This window comes from Vidua chalybeata, chromosome 14 (genome assembly GCF_026979565.1).
Source record: "Vidua chalybeata isolate OUT-0048 chromosome 14, bVidCha1 merged haplotype, whole genome shotgun sequence".
NCBI classification, from domain to species: Eukaryota; Metazoa; Chordata; class Aves; order Passeriformes; family Viduidae; genus Vidua; species Vidua chalybeata.
The window spans coordinates 7,832,002-7,849,689 of NC_071543.1; the positions used below are offsets into that span (position 1 = coordinate 7,832,002).

The window sequence follows — 17,688 nt, forward strand, 5'->3', positions numbered from 1 at the left end:
AGTTGCTTCCTATCTTACCTGCAGAAGTTCCTTGGCAGACCCTCGCCTGTCCACATCCATCTCCAGGCAGCAGTTAAGAAAGTCTCGGAACACGGCCGAGAGTCGCTCTGGGTTCTGCAGCTCCGGTGTCCCGTTTGTAGCTATCAGATACAGTGCCTGGAGACAAAGGAAACAGAAGACTCTTTCATTCATACCCAGAAATACTCACACAGACCCTATTTTAAGCTCCAATCTCCACTGGTAGTTTCTTCCCTGGCAGAGGGCTGGAGATGACTTTCATGTATCAAGAACAACAACAAAAAAAACCCCAAAAGACCCCGATGCAGTCACAGCTATTCCTACATCAAAATGACCTTGCCTTGACAGCTGATTTCATTGGCTGACTTGGTTAGTAGAAACTACCCACCTTCAACTATCTTTCAGCAGTCTCTAAATCAGCTTCACTTATGTGGTAATATTTTAATAGTCTCATCAGAAAAAGGAGTAATTCCATCCCTATGGTAACCCTCTACTAATTTTAATACTCAAGTAAATGCATTAATGACATCCCCATCCCAGAAACTGCCAGGCAGAAAACAGGTTTTGGCAGCTGGACTACTGAAGGCTTAGTGACATGGAGAAAGTGGCTTGGGCTAGGAAAGAAAAATGTTCACTATATATTACAAGAAATCCAACAACTAGTGTGCATTATCAGCTAAAAAAAATTTGCTGTAAAAGCAGTCTTGCTTTATAAGCTCTTCTGTTTGTAGGCAGCTGAGACCTCTACACAGATCTCAAGTATATCTGACTGTGAATTTGGTCAGAAACAGGAAATCCAGTTATCTTTCTAACAGCTGACCTGAGGCTTCTTGAGGAGTCCTAATCAACATTTCAGATTAATGAAGCAGGGAATTTTCAGCATCCAGATCAATAATGCTAATTCTTTTCACCTGCTTTTACTACCTTATACAAGGCAACTGCATTTTTTGCAAGTGAAATATGGGTTCACAGGAAACAGAAGCAAAACTGTGATGTGCAAAGGTCTCTGCTGGTATAACAGGGCTGCAGAGACAGAGGCCTAATGCCACCCTGCCAGCTACAGTGCACTCTGCTTATTCAGCACCCCTCTGAACCCAAACCTGTTTATTTCTTATCCACCCTAACAAGGTGGCACAGTGAGCAACACTCCACATGTGTGCCTGGAACCAAAAACCCCAGGCCACCTATCAAACCAAAGGAAGTCTTCCAAGAAAACTCAGGAACCTTTTTCAAAAAGTGTGAAAGACTTGTATAATTGAAAGAATGAAATCTCTATAATTGGCGTCTTGTTTTTTTAAGCAGCTGGGAGGTACATCCTGACCCTTCTGTAGGGTCAGTCTGTAATACACAGTCTGGATGCCACAAACCAGAGAAAGCACAACCTTACAGCATGGAAAAGCTAAAGATGATGCTCTATTTTAATTCTAGCCTTAACAAAACATATGTATGTAGACACATAGGTAAAAATTAATTTTCTCATAAATTCACACAGGAATTAACTGTACAGCATTTTGTTTCAGCTGTTAGTCATGAGCTTTTATCCTGGTATATATTCCTCCACTACTACATACTCATTTGGTATAAGAACTGGCCATTTAATTTTAAGACATTAGGATAAAACTGAAAACTTCAAAATATACTAGTTTACTACAAGTATCTGTGCTAAAAGATACTTTTAGAAATGTGTTTGATAATAAATAATTATGGCATTACTAGAACCAGTGATCTTTCCTGGAAGGTTCAGGTAATCAATCAGCACTGGTCTGAGACTGAAGAGAGTTTTGTGCCTGCAGGTACAGCTCCAATGCTTATCATAAAAATTCCCCAACTGGAGAAACATGGCACTGGAAAATTTTTGTCATTCAGAGATACAGCTCAAAGAGAGTTCAAAAAGGGCATGAGAAATTTCAAGCATCACTGAAGGTCAAAGTGGCAAGTTTCTGCACAGGTACATGTCACTTTGAGTCTGAGGTTATCACAGTGATGCAATCAAAGCTACAGCAGATGCAGATGTGTGGTAGGAACATTTTCAGAAGTGGGCCTTTGTACAACTAGTTCAAGCTGATGCGAATGGGATTTTATCTCATGGAAGACAAAATACAGCACAAATTAGAAAGACAGCAGTATCTGATATTTCACCCTACCCTGAGAGGATTTTCGTTAAGGTAAGGAGGTTCTCCTTCCACCATTTCTATTGCCATGATCCCAAGTGACCAGATGTCCACCTTGGGGCCATATGCTTTTCTTGTTACAACTTCTGGTGCCATCCAGTAAGGAGTCCCCACCATTGTGCTCCGTTTACTCTGCTCAGGGGTGATCTGAGCACAGAAGCCAAAATCAGCTGAGGAGAAAAACAAATACTGTTAAAGCCAGCTTGAATTACAAAATCAAGCAAAAGAACCCCCACTTTAAGTCTGAGAATGCACTGTGGAATCTAGCTGGAAGAGCAGCCATGTTGTGCTTCCTCAGGGCTGTAGTCAAGGTAATATGGAATTGGCCACTTAAAGAAACCCTCATGTTTCATCAACTGGCTTTTACTTAATCACTTGAAGCTTTAGACTGTAACTCCCTTGTCACTACAGGACATGAGAAAGCACGACGCGACCTGCTGTTATTGTCACGATAAAGAGACTACTTTATTTTTTCTGACTCCAGCATTTATAGTTTTCCAAAGGTGACAGTGGATTGGAGGGTTAAAGTGCCACCTCTCCAACGACACTGGACAAACTACTAGTCCATCACATTTCTCTGCCTCTATAAAGGAATGCAAAACAGTAAGTTATTTACAGAAAGTTGTGTGAGAAAGTTTGCTACAAGAATGTCAACTCAGAAGGCTTTAGAAAATCTTAAAAATCGTGACACTCCCTCCACTCTGGAAGAGTCATACACAAAGCAAAGCCACTCTTGACAGCCTGTTTCTCTCTAGACCCCTCTGAACATTGCAGCTGTGCCCTCACAGCAGGGGTCTAGGCACTCCCACCAGCACCACTTCTGGAGAACTGGCCTTCACTCAAAAGGAATCCCACACCCCACATCCAGGAATGCTGCGCTTGACCAAGAATACCTACTCAATTTGACAGATCCGTCCATCCCAAGAAGAATATTGTCACTTTTGATGTCTCTGTGGATCACTTGGTTGGAATGAAGGAAATCCAGGGCTTGCAGGCACTGATAAGAGAAAAAAGAAATGTAAGGGTAAAAATTCATGACATGATTTCATCACATGAGAAAGGAAATGGTTTTACGAGATTTCCTTTCTAGGGGAATGGTGAGGAATGGCAGAACACAGTGCAGCCAAGAGAAGAGCTTGCTGCTCCAACACTGTTAGAGTCATGTCTTTCTAGGGGAAGGCACATACTAGCTTTTGAAAGGGAAACATCAATTGTTGCTACAGAATGTCCCCTGCAAACACAGACAGAATGACAGCTGCTGCAGTGGATCTGCTCTTTCTTCTCCATGTAATGACAACACCACAGAAACAGAAGCATCACCATGTCCATGCAAACAGAAACACAAGTGGGATCCCTCACCTCCCGACAGACAGCAGCAATCTGTCCTTCATCCATACATGTCTCGGTGACAACATCGGTTAAGGAGCCTCCAGCCAAGTACTCCATCACCACCCACAGTTCATCACCAACAAGGTAGCTGAAAGGAGAAAACAATGCTGTGGAGATGAATGTGCATAGCCAAACTAATGAATAATCATAACCTACAACTGAGTCTTGTCTCCAGGTCACTTGCAAATGAAGACAGAATAAAATGAAAAAGACATTCTTCTAGGCTACACAGTTCTTGGAATCTGCACAGTGGAAAAAGGAGGTATCTTAGGTGACAAGCAAGTGAAGAATGCACTTTAGTAAGATAAGCAAGCAAAGATAAATCTGGAACCAGGACACATGCCACCAGCCAGCTCATCATCTTAACTCATTAATTCCACCATTAAGCCCAGGAATGAGGTAACATATCTTTCAAAGTTATCCATGGGAGGAGGGTGTGCACCACTGAGGACAGAAGTTGGTCAAATGTTTGGAAAACCTTGCAAAATTTACATTCAGAAAAAGCAAAGGCCATTAAAAAACTGTCAAATTAGGCACTTCTAGAAACAAGAACTTAGTCTTCCTGGCATCCCCAGCAATAGAAAACAGTGGAAACCACACAAAGGAAAGAATTTCTAGGATGGTTTGTCAGCACTTTGCACAAGACACAGAAAATCTGATCAACTTTGAAAAAAACAAACGCCAGAACAACAAAACAACATGGAAATAATTGGAACATGGAGCTGACAGACTGCTGTTTTAGTAAGATATGGCTGGTCCAGGTTTTTGGAAAGCAACTTTAAACTATGTGTGCCACGAAAGACTAATGCAGATCCAATGCAATCTCTTCCCATCCACTGGAGATGAGTAGAGAAAGAATAAAGAGCTCCATGCTCTGCAGCGATCAAAGGGTTTTTTAACCTTTGACCTGCAGTGTGTAAACGAACATTCATGTGATAATACCAGAACAACTTACCTGTCTAAATAGTTAACAATATTGGGATTCTTATTTTCCCTCATGACCAGGATTTCATTGATAATTAGTTCCTTTTTGGGCTGCTGTTGGAGATTCATTTGCTTTATGGCCACCTAAAATGACATTAAAAACCATTAACCTGAGTAGTCTGTTGCACAAGATCAGAATGAACATGCAGTGGACAGTTACATGATTTTTTTGATTGTATCACCTGCTATTCCTGATTGCATAACAAAGCAAACACAGACATACATTATGGATGTTGTTCCACAACAAAAATAACAATCCTAGCATTTCCCAACTTCTGAAATTTTGATTTGCTCCTCTAACAAACACTTTTTAACACAGTTTACTTTTGCAGTAATTGTCAGAGTCTAAAAAGAAATAAGCCATGCACTGGATATTTTATGGATATGCCCAGGGTTACAAGGAAGGCTTAGGACTTCTAGACCCCTTGGAGACCCCAATTTAAGTGTGGTTACCAAGTGCAGCATGGCAGGTGTGTAAGGAACTACCAGTAAGATTCAGATCCGAATCTCTTCTCAGAGCCAGAGATGAGAATTCAGGAATCTGAAGCTGGTTCCCCAAAGAGCAGTGGGATTCTCTGAGACATGACCTTGTCTGTTTTTTTTACTAATATGATCACTGTAATGGACTGTCACTGAGACAGACCAAAACACAACTGACTTCTTACCAGGTGCCATAGGACTGAAACACAAAACAGAGTCCAATACATGATTTCTCCTTAATTATGTCTTGCATTATACTTTATGACCAAAGACATGATGGAACAAATGGCAAATCATGCAACTGTCTGAACCTGGGATGGAGATAAATTGGGCCTGAATGATGGCAGTTGCCTTCAGCTCGTGGATGCCTTAACAGATTTAGTAATTAAGACTGAGACCATGTCCTTCTCTGACAGATACTGCTGCCCTCCTTTTTTTCTGGCAGTTCTGTGGACAAAGTCTTTCTGAAATCAAGCAATGTAACAAAGCTATTTATTCCTCACAGCAACAGGAGAGTATGTGACCACCTCCAGTGTCCTCCCAAGGCCTCTAATCACAACAGAACTTTAGATTTTACAAGTTGCATCACTAACCAGTCTGTGGGCACATCCACAGATAGATTTTATAAATGCACAGAGTTAAATTGTGTATCTAAACCAACATTCTCTGAAAAGCACAACTTGATGCACAGTGGGGAACAGAGACAGAACAATTTCTAAACCAATACATTTATACTGGCAATAAAAATTATCTACTTTTTATTGGCACAAAAGATTGCTGGGATTTCTTAGCAGATTTCTCTCCATTAAAAAAACATTCAGGGATAATGTAACATGGTACCAGGGTGAGATCAACAATACTGTGGAGAGCACCAACCTGTTCTGAAGACAGAGTAAGCAAAAAAATTCATCTCTTAAAATTGGCCTTAAAAGCTATGCGTGAAGCACCCAGCCAAGCATAGAGTACCAAGGCTCTTATTGATTCTAGGAATTCACAGGCACCTTTTCAGGCATTTATGAAAACCTCAGATCCAGTGCTGCTGGAAAGCATATGGCCACAGTAGGTGTTTGGTTACTGAGGCACACAGAACCACACTGCCCTTAAAGTCCTTTCACTGAAAAGCTGAAGACAGCAGATGATGGATTTTGCCAATCCATCATCTGCCAATCTATGACATTTGTCTATGCTTCAGAGAAACAGCTTTTGCAGGAAAGCTCTACTGGCCACCCAAAGCTCCAGCCACAGCTCACAGCAGAGGGGAAAGCACTCAAGAGCTGCAGAATCTGCTGGGACTTTTGACACTTACTTCTTGTCCTGTGGCGATGTCAATCGCTGTATAAACAGTTCCTGAAGCCCTAGAAACAAAACAGCAGGAGAAACTGAGAAACACTTTTTTCCCTGGAAGTGAAAGCCAGCCCAGACAGGAGAGATCTGCAGCCTGGAGTGTTTATAAGGGTTCACCCACTCCTCAGCCAACAGCATGGCAGCCCTCTGCCATGCAGAGAAAACTGAGGTCCAACATGAAGAAGGGCTGGTGCAAATCTCCAGTGTACATGCCACATTATTTTAGTACAAAACCTAAGGGAGGGATGTCTAAAAAAACTGGAAAATAGTATATTTCATTATTTTCCATTTTGCTGTGTTGAATTTATTTTTTCCTCCCTTTTTCTTTGTGTGTCTGTGAGTGTGTTTTTTCCATGAAATGTAACACACAATCCAGTTGGGCCTTCTCACACCTTTAAATTGAATCCATCTGCCAAACTCAGGCAATGTCACACAGTCACTCTGAGAACCCTGAACATATGACAGCCATTTGAGGAAAAGATCTAAATACAGCTTTCTCCAGCATGCAAGTAAACAATTTTCCAGCCATCCTGCAAGGTCACAGCTAGAGCAGGTTAAAGCATCTATTATTTCACACACAAATTGAGAAGGACTCAGAACAGAGGACACTTAGAGAGCTTCTTCATGTGTCAAGAACTGTAGGCAGCTGCTTCTGTTGAGTGCACTGAGCATGTGAAGGACTCTTCATGGTGTCCATGTGTTTCTGTGGCACACAGAGATTGTTGTAGAGCCACCAGAAACAAATGGTGTGCTCACCTGCAGACTAGACAGGGTGGGGTTTGGTTTGCCATCTGCCTCTCCTTCAAAGATGCTCTTCCCCATAATGACATGAAGGGCTGAAAAGGCCCCAGTCAGAGGCAATTCCTTTGGGCTTCAAAGCAGCTAGGGGCTTGAAAACCCTTCCTTCTGAGCTAAACCACAGCTTTACACTGCAATCATTTAAGAAGCCCATGCCTGCAGGGGCAGTGAGGCAATGGAGAGCCAGGGAGGGAATTCTCACAAGCAGGAATGTGCATCCTGCAAGTGTCCCAGTGACTGAAAGTGCCAAAATGAGTTTGCTCCTTTTCACATGAGCCTCTGGCTTGTTTGTTTACCTGCAGGCTGAAATATTTCAGAAGCAGTTTAATTCAACAGAGACCTTATGTCTGCATTGAGAGCAATATTCTCATTGGGCATGCTATGCATTCTTTTAATATAAAGGTAAATGCATTTTCCTATGACTAATTGACAAGATTAATCCAATTTGTTTTCATAAGAAGTCAACAACATTTGCTCAGAATTGCTAACACTGTGATGATTCTCCTGAGGAAAGTCATATCAGGCTTTATTTCAAACAGCTCCTGATATTAGAATGCTTTTGGAATGCTCCAGGCCACCTACTTGTGAAGAATTTAGATAAAGGTAATTTAAGTAAAGCTGTGAATTAATTGCAAGGGCTTTGCGATTCTGCGTTACAAACTTTTGCTTCTAAGTAACTCATTTCTGAGCAGTAACTTTTAATCAGTTCTGTAGCACCTTGTCTTTGCTGCAGTTAGGCAAGTGCCAGGACTCACCATTAGACCTGTGTCACTGTGATGCAGTGCAGTACTAAACAGGCTGCTCATGGCTCCATACTAATTTGTCTTGCTACAAGAGCTAACACTGCTTGAGCAAACACAGCCTCTTTATCAAGTGCTAGTTAAAACTAAGTTTCCTATGATGTCAGCAACATTTTCAGTCCTCAGCTGACAAGCTACAAACAGGGACTCAGCACTGACCTATACTGCAGCACAGGCCTGCTGACTACTGTTCACTGCAAAGTGGCTGTAAAACCATCACAGTATTTATTAACTTCCCAGTTGGATGAAGCCATGAAGTGCAATGTGCTGGCCAGTTGCTTTTCCTTACATAAGCAGCTGCTCTCTACCTGCAGTTCTCTGAGCAGCCACACCTCTCCCTGTCTTGCAGTGCTCTCATTAGCAGCTACTAAAAACCTGCTCACTTCCAACACTGCACTTGCCTTTGGCAGGCACAGCTCTACCCCACTCATTGCAGCGGTGGCAGCTCAGGAACTGGCACCTGCATTAACTGAGCACATCAGCACCTGCTGAGGCAGTGCCCCAGCCAGACTGCTGCAGACACCCAAACCCTAGCCATGCAGCACTTTGGGTCCTCCTAATCATCCTGTTTGATTACCTTTCTGATGTTTAGGATCTTTTCCTCTCACAGTAAGTTGGCCTGCAGTGTTAGAGGCATGAGTTAGTTACGGCAGCACACTCCTCTCTACGGAGGCTATGCAATCTTCAGGCTGTACTAAAAGTTGGGAGAAATCCATTTAAATACCCTTTTAGGCCAAATACCAGCCACTTATCTTTCCACCAGTTGTCAAGGCACCTTTGTACAAGCTCACTCCTAGGACTATCAAAATAAAAGACTGTGAGGGTGATGGTCACATTCTCACAGTGACAACAATAATCTGCTTCACATGCATATTTATTCTGTTCCCATTTGTTCAGCTGACACCTCTTTTCTAAGAGACGGGTACAGCTTGAAGTTTCCACTGACATTTTACAAATGACAGTTAGAACCAAAGCTTTGGACAGGAACAAGTTGGAATTTGAGAAAGGGGTTTTATACAATGAATGGAGCATAAACACCTTCCCACGAGGGCCCTACCAAACCAGAGAGACCCAAGATAAAACCTGCCAGAGAAAGAGCATGTGTGTGTCGGCCTTTCTGCAGTACATTAACTATTCCAGGTTAGCAACAGGCTACTCTGAGCTCAGACCTCACAAATAGTTAAGAGAGAAAAATATCTCCTGATGCCAGTAAACAGCTTCTGTCCTACACTGACAGCAGTGTCCTGGTGTTACACAGATGGTGCCAGTCCTGCTGGAACGACAACACTGCCAAGGAAACGCCAATGGTGCAGGCGGTCCATATTTAAAATGCAAGTTACATACCTAATTTTGAAGTAATCTTGCCTCCTTACATAGGAAATATTTCAAATTGATCCAATTTACAGTTAGAAAGCTGGGTTTCAAAAGAGAATGGCTGGGTGATTATTTTCAATAAATGCCTAGAACGTGCAGGATCCACAAGGGATCTGCCGTGAGGCAGATGATATATTTTCCTCTGAAGTGCATTAGCATTGTGGCCATTACTGAATTTTTGGGTTTTACAACCCCTGCTAGAAAAAAGAGTTTATTATTTCATCTCTGGTTTCAATTTCTAAACTATGTGGTTATAAGCCTGACCACTGAATATTGTTTAAAGCAAATATTTGAAATAAACATTACTGAGAGCTGTCAGCTGACAGCTATCAGGTGGTAAGTTACTCTTTTAGGTAATAATGTTTTTTCTCCTTTCTTCAGCATGGTCATATTATTTTGAGACATACAAAAATGATTTATCCTAAGAAAATAAGCAAACAAGAGCCACACACTTGGGCACACTTGGGAGACAAGAGATCTTTCAGGCCTTTCTCCTTCCTGCAGATGAGATACTGTCACCATCAAGCTGTCTCTCATGATTACTTTTGACCACAGTTATAAATTCTGATCAGTACTGAGAGACAGGAAGATCTAAACCTGATCATATCTGAACATGTTTGGAGCTTGCCTATCTTCATGTTTGATGCTCCACCAGCAAAATACCTGGCCCATGGTTTTGCACAAGTAACTGGAATATGACTTACCCTTGGCCAATTTTTTCAAATCGAGTGTATTTCTTCTTAGGATCTCCCACGCTCACAATGCTCCCTGAAAGAAACAAAATGCAAGATTCTCATTTCAAAACAGAGATTCCACCTTCCAGCATACCTGAAATGCAGCCCCACTGTCTGTGGCTTTGAGCCATTTGTGGTCAGTTGGGTAACAACAACAGCAACAACAAAGGCAGCTCCATGGCACAGATGGCTCCATAAACACTGATTTGCTACAGTCCTTTAGGGTTACCCTGACAAGACACTAAACACAAGGAGAAACATTCAGAACAGACAGAGATCAGAAAACAAGAGGCACCAATGCAAGTGTTTGTTCTCTATAAACATTAAGGAGAGCTGGAACAACGGTGCCTGTATTTCCTTGGAAATAAACACACTGTGATTCATCAAAAGGTTTACTACTTCTGAAAATGAAATGTACCTTGTGTTCACTTTTTTATGAACAGGTACCATTTTTGGAACAGGAGGAGTGTTGCAAGTGCTTCCAGAAGAGGAGGAGATCATCTCAACCTTTCAGGCCAAAAGAATGCCTTAATGTTTGCAGGGAACAGCGTCTCATTTTACCATCAAGAATGATGGGGTTTCAGAACCTGGGCCCCCATCACTGGTTTCCAGGCTAAGTTCTGAAGACACTCCTGCCCTGCACCATTTCAAGAACCACACTGGTGGTTTTCAGTGTGACACAGACCTGTCACTCACACTGGACTCGCCCTCTTGCCACCACACACACACTGTGTTCATGTTCTCCTGAAACCAGCAGGATGGGTAACAAGGACAGCAGTGCTCCTGGGGTGCTGGTGTGACACAGACAGCTGCCCAAAGGGATGCTGATCCTGAGTCCAGCTGATATGATGCAGAAGACAGACCAAACAAGGGGCTGCTGCCTGCTGGAGGTTCCATGCTGCAACAGTGGGATGGTCAAGTCCACAGTGCTGTCCTATCCTTCCTTCTAGTCAGCTAGAAGGGAATCCCAGAGTCCTCTAGTCATGTTCTTCTCTACTGAAGAGTTATTTTTTAGTGAAGACCTGCTCTTGAGGAGCAGAATGAGCTTTGTTTTATTCCATGCATTTCAGTGAGATGTAACTATGAAAAGTTAACCAGGTTCTGAAGGTGTTACATCCTCAGCTTGAGCTTCCAACACTCCAGTCCATCCAACTCTTGCAAGCTGGTACAGCAGGACAGGACCACTTCAGAGCACTTGAGACTGTGTGGGCATCCCAGGCAGTAGCAGGCTCACCCTGCCATCAGCCCTGGCTGGTGCTCCTGGAGCACTGGGCAAGGGGAGTGAGCATGTGGGGCAAAGGAAACCTCTTCTCCTGCAGTTCCCATTAACACTCTTGCCAAGGGCTGCAAAATTGCTTTAGCAGGGAGTGTACCAGATGGTGCTGATGCCCTGTCTTCTTGCTGTGCTGGCAGGCAGGAATCCTGGCTAGGCATTTAGTCAGATGCCCATTTGGATGCTAAGGACCTCTCTGCTCCATACAAATGGCCTGGACAGGGGGAAGAGGTGTTTGTGACTACTAAGAGGGAATGGTGCATCATCTAGTTTTGTTTTGGATGCACAGGTAAACAAATATGTGTTTGTATTTGGAATACAGGGATCCAGCCAGATCAGTCAAAGGAAATATGCTGCAGATCACTGAAGTCTTTCCTTCTGAACTCATCTTCTTAAACTATTTCTGCGATGTACATTCCAAGATAAGTCCTTAGAAGACATTTGCATAAGCCACCACCTTAGGCTTCATTCCTTGCATTTTATCAAGGAAACTACTAGACGAGAAAAACCAGTACTGTTTATTTAATTAAGCCTTTTGATTTGGTTGAGTCTGCCAGATTTTGGCTCTTTCATTAGAAACAAACAAATTTTCCTAATTACTGCTTTTTTCCTTCCCATCAGATTCCCGGCATCTCCAAAAGGGCAAGAAGGTGTCAAGCAGAGCAAGGTTTAACTTCAGCTTTCAGTGGCATGAAGTCCACAATGGGTGATGGGGCCAGACTGTCCCACATGGGACTGCCTCACACCCTGTGGCTCACAACCCCATGAGCTCTGCAGCAGTAAATCAAACACTGCTCTAATTCTGTGCAGGGCTGGACAACAGGAAAAACACTGTGCTGCCAGTGCCTGGCTAGGTGCTATTTTCAGCAAGTTAATGAAATGGTGTATCTATTAGAACAGATATCAGAAGTTCATGGAAGTTCATTCACTTCAGAAAAGAACATAGAGAAGAGTTGAAGAAGAAAGATTTTTTAAAATTATTTTCCAAATTTGCCAACTAATTTCGAAGTTCAGATTTGCAGAGTTTTCCCTCAAGACTTGAGTCGCTGCTTTTCCAAGGCAGTTGTTTGTGGTTGGTTCCCTGTACTTAGGCCAATGTACATCAAACATTACAGCATTAAAATCAACAGTGACAGGTACACAGCTCCTACTCAGACAAGCACTCCCTGCTCTGGACAAAAGATAAACCTATCAGCTATTTTGATGTCTTTAAGCACTTTCCTTTATCAAGTCCTAAATTAAGTGAATAAGAAATCTGAATTGGGCCAGTTGTGTTTTACAGTTATCAGTGGAACATAGTCATGATTTCATTACAGACAGAATTTTATTTGATCTTATCTCAGTATTACAGTCTTTACTCACTAATGAAACTCTAAAAGCTCTAAAAGAACTCAAGCTATTTCAAGCAGAAAAGAATTATGAAAGCAATTTTAGATAAAAGAAGGCAGGGGACATCTTCCTAAAAGTAGCATAGAAAGAGTTGTGAGGCAAGGTGGAGCAGTCATGCGAGTTAAAATAGAACAAGCACCACACTGCTTAAATATAATTAGTTCAAGACCCTAATAAAAAAGTATCATGCCTGTTTTCAGATAGCTTCATGAAAGCACAAAAATATTTTCATTGCCGACATCACAATTTGCCTAAGGCAGACATTCAGACCTTGCTCACTTGGTAACAAATTGTTAAGAAAGAAAAAGCATGACAGCATGTAACATTTCAAAGATACAACGCCCAAAAACTGCACGGCTCATTCCCAACCTGGCATATACAGCAGCTTGAATAAATGATACTCATTTATCATACTTGATACTCATTTATCACACTTTAGCTCATACTTGAGCTCATGGATGCAGGGTACCTGTAGATCTCAGGGTGGGGAGCCTGCCTCAAACATTTAGCATCAGTTGAAGAAGCAGAATTCCTCTCTCTATAAGCTGACATACCTGCAGGTAACCACCTGCTCTGGAACTTATTTCACTGTGCCCTCAGCTAAAACTATTAAATTTATCCCTTGGATACTCCCTAATGTCACTGAGATTCATGTCAACCTGGTAAAGATGCAGGAAATCTGTGCAAGCAGCTGAAATCTCACAGCTAAGGAAGGCTTCAGCCTGTGCATTCACAGCAGCCATCAGTGGCAGGGCAAGTATAACAAGAAGGTTGAGCAATGGCAACCACTGAGAAAAAGCCACAGCCACACAGCACTCTATTACAAGCAGTTGCCCCCATGAAAGACACATTTTTGGCTTTGTGATCTGACAGAAGGAGGTGTAGATCAATCTGCTTTTTTTACTAACAATTAATGGTAGACACGGAATAACCTGGGCTCTATTCTGAACCCAACCATTTAATCTGAGAACACTGCACTGGCAGCTATCACATGCAAGAAGCAAATTAAATTGGTTGCACTGCAGAATCAGGAAGGGCCTGATGTGCTTCAGTAGAGTATGATGTGCACAGGGGTTGGAGCCAACGGTTAGGATTCTTATAGTATTAACTGGCTGAGAATTAGCCATGAGAAAATGCTGTGTTGTCTGAGGAATATATAGCAGATATAGCTCTTCCAAAGGAGAGCTCACTGACAAAACTGTAAAATTCTTGTAAAACCAAACTGCAGAAGGAGGAGGAGCAATAACAGTTACAAAAAAAAACAGCAAGAGAATACCTGGAAAATTTGTAACTATCTCAAGGAGAGCTCATTGAGGCTGAAGGAACCAGTTTAGTGCTGCAGTTGTCTACTGGTAAAAAAACCCACACCAATAAAAAACCTCCCACAAACAAAAACCCAAAAACCCAACATATTTTTGCAAAGTATTCTGACTCCAATGAATCATGAGAAGTTAGGAGTCTAGAGAGAATTTAGGAACCCAAACTTTCTGTTTCATTTGGCCATTAGTACACAGGAGCTTCCTACATCATTCACTAGGTCACAGCATTTTGCTCAACCAGAAATGATATCTGCTTTTGCCTTAAGCACAGAAGGAAGCTCAGGCAAACCCAACCCAGTCCCAGCTGCCCTCAGAGGCAGCACGAACACCCTAAGTGTTCCCTTGCTGCTTTGAAGCACAACAGTTTCTGTAGGGAGTTGTAAATGACTCTGTGACACTAAACTGCGAGAAACATTTGGTACAGCTAATGCTGACACATGCAGGAAATACACTGCTCTAGCAGACTCAAAATACCCAATACATACTCAGTTTCTCTAGGATCTCCTCATCTGTCATCTTGGATTTTTTTCGCTGCCGGTCTGTGTTTCTGTACAGGGTGTTTGTGTTTGAGTTTTCAGGCTGGGGAGTGGTGGCTTCTTTAGCTGGTGCTGGTGCAGCAGCAGGTTCAATAACAGAGCGTGTGTAGATCTGTAACAAGAAAATATCTGGTGTCAGAAAGGTGGCTGGCAGAGATCCCGAGATCATATTTCAAGTACAAACCCTTAGGAAGATCGCATCAGCCACATCCAGGACTCTAAAACTGGTTTTGCTGCCCACTTCTCAAACTGAACAAGCAAAAACGAAAGGATACAAGTTCATGGCCAGTTTCATGTTCAATTTTCATGGATTTGCTGATATAGTCCATGGAGAGGGGCAGGTACCTCCAAAGGACAGTGTGTCCTATGCATCTTGCCAGGATATGAACTGCATCTTTGGACAGCTATCACTGCTGACAGGGAGCCTGCACAGCTGGACAAAGTGGCTCATTTTCACACCTGTAGCATTAAAGGACATGATGGCACCTCTTACCTGATGTAAGAAGAAAGCCATGGCCCTCATCAGAATGTCAGGAAACTGACATGTGAATGTGAAAGTTCAAACCCGATTTTCCCAGTGTCAGTGGCTGGAGTGAAGCTCTGTGTCATGACAGGACTTCCACCAAAGTACCTTCAGCCCTTTCGTGCTGTCTGATCACAAACTTGCAGCTCTGCACTGCACCAAACACAGACCTAACCAAAGCTGGCACTTACTGATTTTGTGTGTTCAGGCCGCGGGGCGATAACGGGTGGAGGTTCATTGTCATCTTCCTCCTCTTCATCATCTTCATCCTCTTCTTCAGACACAGAGGGAGCCAGAGGAGGTTCTGATGCTGTTTTTGTGCTCTGTGGACAGACAGTACTGTGAGTGACAGCTGCTATCCTGGCACTTTGAAGCTTTGACAGCTACCTACACCCTTAGTCTTCCAAGACATCAGAAGCCAATCTAGACATGCACATGCTCCTATGGGCCTAAGTTCTAAGTTAAACTCAGCATAACACTTAAAGGTTTAGGTGCATTGAACTCCACCAGTCCCAGCTGCTGCTCAGAGGCAGGGGCTTATATCAGGTCATCCCATTAAAAACAAACAAAACAATGAAACAAAAAAAACTGAAAATGCACCTTCTGAAGTTTTTACCAACTGCTTTAAAGCTGGCTACAACAGGCCACTTGGAGAACTGATGCAAATCAAAGGCACCATTCAACATATTCACATCTGTCACTATCTTTAAAATGCCATCCCTTTGGTCCAGTAGTAGTACCAGTAAGGGAAGCCCATAGCAAACAGGGAGACCTGAGTAATTTTGGAAAGCTGTCATGCTGACTGTCTCACTACTGTCTCTGTCTGCTAGACAAAAATACTACAGCATCTGCCAAGGTGTCCATATCCACTGGAAAAGCTACTGGGAAGGCTTACTCTGCTCTGGTGAAACCACACTTCCTCTGAGAAATGTGTTTTATTAAAGACAAGGGAAGTGGCATTGATTGAAAATCTGAAGTGTGAATATTCAAAGATGATTTTCATTTCATTATACACAGTTGGCTGTGGTATCACAAACCCCATATGAAGCTGCTTAACACTTTAAAATAAAAGCCAAAATCCCCATTCAGTCACTTGCTATTTAATTCACTAACAATAACCCTAATAAATTTGGTCAGTATTAATGTGTATGTCACTCCTACATCTCTGGGATTGCTATTGCAATCCAGCATTAATTAGAGTGGATGGTTATTTAAAACTTTCCTTCAGTGGTTCCACTGAGTTACATATAAATTATAACCTCATTTATATTCAGTTATATATCTAGCTGTACTAAGGAGAAATCATGAAACTTGATAGAAATGGCATTCTAAATTTTGAAAACAAAATTAAAATGGGCTCATTAGGTGGTGCTGCATATTGTTGTGAGTGATATACACCATGGCTAAAACCAGCCAGCAATCTTCTGTCTGCAAAACCAGACTTTCATCTTTTTAAAAAGATCTCAAATGGAAAATCATAAATCAGCCAGGGAAAGCTCATGGCTTGCTCCACAGTTCTTAAACACTAGGAACATCAAAGGTTACTTTCCCACTCACCGACGGATGGGCTTCTATGTATCCATGGGCGCTTTTATCTGCAATGAGCAAAGGAGAATGAACCAGATGCTGTTAGAAAAAAAATCCTTGCCTGTTTTGGGGAATCCCACAGAACAAGTTAACCCAAATAGAGACTGTTTTTCTTTCACACCATCCCTTCAGAAGCAACAGCAAGGAAGAGAACAGGACAAAATTCCAGACTGTGTCTGTTTTTTGGCCTGTTTGCCAATAAATAAAGTAAATAGAAATTTGGTCAAGAAAATGCAAATTGTTCTTTAACTTGCAAAATTAAATGCAAATTGTTCTTCTGTTTCACCCAAGAGCTAAAGCAGCTTTTTCTCCTTTTCTTCCTGTGGGTGGTTTTTTTTTTTGTTTGTTTGTTTGGTTGTTTTTTTTTTTTTTTTTTTTTTTTTAAATAAATTGCATACATGGCAGCTCTATTCTGACAAAGCATGAGAACAGCTCCTGGGTTCAGGAGCACACATGTACTGTTATGAAGTCTGCATTTCATCACAAAGGGAATTGCTATTTTAGGACACAGTAAGCATCAAATCCTTTAATTATGGAATTTGGGAAAAGAAAAGATGCTTTCTCTCAATCCTGGAGATAAGTGCACAGTTTTTAGAAAGACTTCTGAGAAGCTGTATTTTGGAAGACGTCTCAGTTGAACCTTCAAACTGAGAAAATGACAGACTCCACTGCCACAGACCATCCTGTGGAGGAAATGGAACCCCAGCAGGTTCACTCCAAATGCTGTCTGCACCCTGTTGGCTACTGACACCCACTTTTTAGCTGAAGCTGTTGACAGGCACTCTGCCAAACTAATGCTATCTTAATGGCATTTTTGTTTCAAAATCTTGGTTAGTTCTAAAAACCTGCAACAAAGCAAGGTCACCATTTTAATGACATTTAGGGGGAAAAAAAAAAGCAGAAATTGAATTAATTTCAGGAGTATTCCACAATGTAGAATTGGTTCAGGTTGCCTCCTGACAACTTGAA

The 17,688-nt window shown here is 42.1% G+C and overlaps 1 protein-coding gene across 4 annotated transcripts in view; it reads right to left on the reverse strand.

Annotated features, from left to right (window-relative positions):
* Positions 1–17,688, reverse strand: part of PAK3 (p21 (RAC1) activated kinase 3) — a 128,303-nt gene that overhangs the window by 10,182 nt on the left and 100,433 nt on the right. For all 4 annotated transcript variants that reach the window (XR_008433410.1, XM_053955652.1, XM_053955654.1 and 1 more), the window contains 10 exons: positions 16,690–16,727; positions 15,324–15,455; positions 14,559–14,721; positions 10,063–10,126; positions 6,349–6,397; positions 4,534–4,646; positions 3,549–3,666; positions 3,087–3,186; positions 2,163–2,359; positions 19–156 (listed from right to left, as the gene is read on the reverse strand). Coding sequence is in view for 3 of the 4 variants with exons in the window: in XM_053955652.1 (XP_053811627.1) it covers positions 19–156; positions 2,163–2,359; positions 3,087–3,186; positions 3,549–3,666; positions 4,534–4,646; positions 6,349–6,397; positions 10,063–10,126; positions 14,559–14,721; positions 15,324–15,455; positions 16,690–16,727 (1,112 nt within the window). In the remaining variant the exon portion in view is untranslated. The remainder of the gene's footprint in view (positions 1–18; positions 157–2,162; positions 2,360–3,086; positions 3,187–3,548; positions 3,667–4,533; positions 4,647–6,348; positions 6,398–10,062; positions 10,127–14,558; positions 14,722–15,323; positions 15,456–16,689; positions 16,728–17,688) is intronic.